General features: G+C 35.4%; 1 protein-coding gene across 1 annotated transcript in view; it reads right to left on the minus strand.

Annotated features, from left to right (window-relative positions):
- The window catches only part of LOC111088218, a gene marked incomplete at its 5' end in the record, with an annotated part of 76,923 nt that overhangs the window by 55,022 nt on the left and 19,402 nt on the right, over positions 1-2,499 (minus strand). Inside the window, one exon of the mRNA XM_022397628.1 lies at positions 219-239. Coding sequence (XP_022253336.1) covers positions 219-239 — 21 coding nt within the window. The remainder of the gene's footprint in view (positions 1-218; positions 240-2,499) is intronic.

The following is a 2,499-nucleotide window of genomic DNA, read 5'->3' on the forward strand; positions in this document are numbered from 1 at the left end:
GTAAAAATTTTTACCGAAGCTTTAAAAAAAAGGCCTTCATTCTAATGCCTAATCAACAATATTTTATCACTATATAGTTATATCAACAGAAATGTTCCCAAGTATATTAAATTCACTAACATAACTGATTAAAACACAATGTGATTTACTTTATACCCAATTTTGCACCATATTTTAAGTAACAAATTTCATACAAATTTACAATCATTCTAACTCACCTTGTTTTATCTTGAAAGTTACTGAAAAAAATACAAAATAGTTTTTAAAAAAGACTTAAAATTTAAAACATACATAAAATTATAAATAAACCAAATATAATAAATACTAAAACTAAATATTGGTTCTAAATTATATATTTCTACTACAAACTGGTAACCAGCATTCTAAAATGTTTAAAAAAGCAGTAGTTTAACTGATTAAAGCTAACATTACTTTACTCCAAATAATATACTTAATGTCAGAAGTTTCATAAGAATAGCTAATACATGCAAGTAAAAACACATTTGAAGTTTAAATCATAAAGTCTTCCAAATTTGTTAGAATCATGTTCACTCAGGAAGTTTAATTCAATACACATAAAGTTTAACGCGTGTTAAAAAGAAAACATTTTTCAAACAACATGGAAATGTTATTCATTTAAGAAAAACTCAATTAACAACACTGATAAAAAATGTAAATATATTCTTTTTTGTCAAAAACTATTAATTTTGTATTCAAAATTATATTTTTCATGAGTACTCAAACATCTGATACTCTTTTCCTTTCTTAAAATGTTTTCCCTAGTAGCATAAAACTAAACATTTTTTAAAATCGAAAATGTATTTCCAATAATACTTACATCATTCTCATGCATACAGTTATTACTCGACTGCCAGAGTTTCTTCCTTTGCCCAATTAAGCATTGGTCTGATTTTTTCTTCCTTGCTCCAGTTTTTTATACACCACTTAATTACATTTAACAATATTTGTCTTATGATACTCTCCACCTAAGTAAATACACCCTCTATCCTAGTACTATATATATAAGCACTTCATTCAGATAATGTTATCACTTTTTCAAGACTCACTCAATCCCAGTCTCTAACACCAGCTCTTAGTGGGTAGGAAGAGTGGGACAGGAGTTAAGTATTATTGGAAATACATTTTTGATTTAAGAAAATGTTACCTTCCAAGGCATACTTACTTCCTCTCACATTTACAGCTGGAATCCAACATTGATAAGGTGGAGGGGCCAGTGAAGGCATTATCTATACAGAAAGCATCTACATAGATCATGGGTATGTCAATAGAAGATTGGCACCCTAGTGGGGGAAACGCATAACATCCAGAACAGGTATGCTCTTCACCCGGAACTTAATTCCTGTACTGTGGGTGGAAATTAACATGATGTGTTATCACTATTGGCCAGGCACCAACCAGATACCCGAGGTTCCGCTTCTCAGGGTTTGAATTATAAGGCCATGGTCCATATATCTTACATTGTTGGCTAGGGCAATTGGACTGCAATCTATCTATATACAGTGATGCATTCTGAGCCACCGGAATCACAATGAGAAGGTAAGCAACAATGAAGTGGACAAAACTACTCCTCCAGGTGAAGAAGTTCGAAAGGCAACACCCCACACTTGGAATGATGGGATCTTTTATGCCATGCTCAACCTGAGGAAAGAGAACTCACCCAGTCTATAATTATGAACACTCATCCTCACTCCCCAGTCAAGTGAGCAAGGTAAATTCTGCTTGCCCCAGGAATTATGGGGAGAACGTGGAGCAAACTGTGTTCAACCAAAGACCCAGGATGGGAACTCTCTGCATTCAGAATTACGTGGAAACAATGTACCCTCTTCCATGAAAAATGTACTGAACCAATATTGATTAAAAAGACACACACGCTCAACCCAATCAGACAGCCGAGCATCAAATCTGAATTGGTATACAAGTAGGCTCCCATGTAGGCTGGTACCTCTCCTACTAACATCAGGGAAAAAACACCCAAGAACGATACAAGGGTCCCAATTTTGCCCTCTTATCCAAGAGTGGAAGAATTCACTCAAACACTAGTGGAAAAGCTTCCATCCAAAATCACAGTGACAGGAAACCAGGTGTGGTAAGGACTCCCTAGCTCCACTAGTATAATCTGGAGGGTAATGAACATTATAGAGTCCTGAGAAACCATGCTCTGGAAACAGTGAAATAGGTGAAACAAGTTCCATACGTTTTTAAAAGGAAACTCACCCAATTCATTCAATCCAACGATTGGCAGAGACAGACAGGATCCTCTTATGCTTTACTCATGATAGTCTATGAGTGGTGGTCCACCATAGTACAGTAATATCACCTAGAGGCTGACCGGATGATATTACTGTGAAACACCTCATTTCTACAGAGCTTGTTGCAACCTATATAAAGTATACTGAATTAGTGGTTGCTAGTGCAGAATTGGTTTGATAAAAGCATACCTGCCACAGGGTAGGATCCTGTAGAAATGAGGTAGCGGAC

This window comes from Limulus polyphemus, unplaced genomic scaffold (assembly GCF_000517525.1).
Source record: "Limulus polyphemus unplaced genomic scaffold, Limulus_polyphemus-2.1.2 Scaffold3347, whole genome shotgun sequence".
NCBI classification, from domain to species: Eukaryota; Metazoa; Arthropoda; class Merostomata; order Xiphosura; family Limulidae; genus Limulus; species Limulus polyphemus.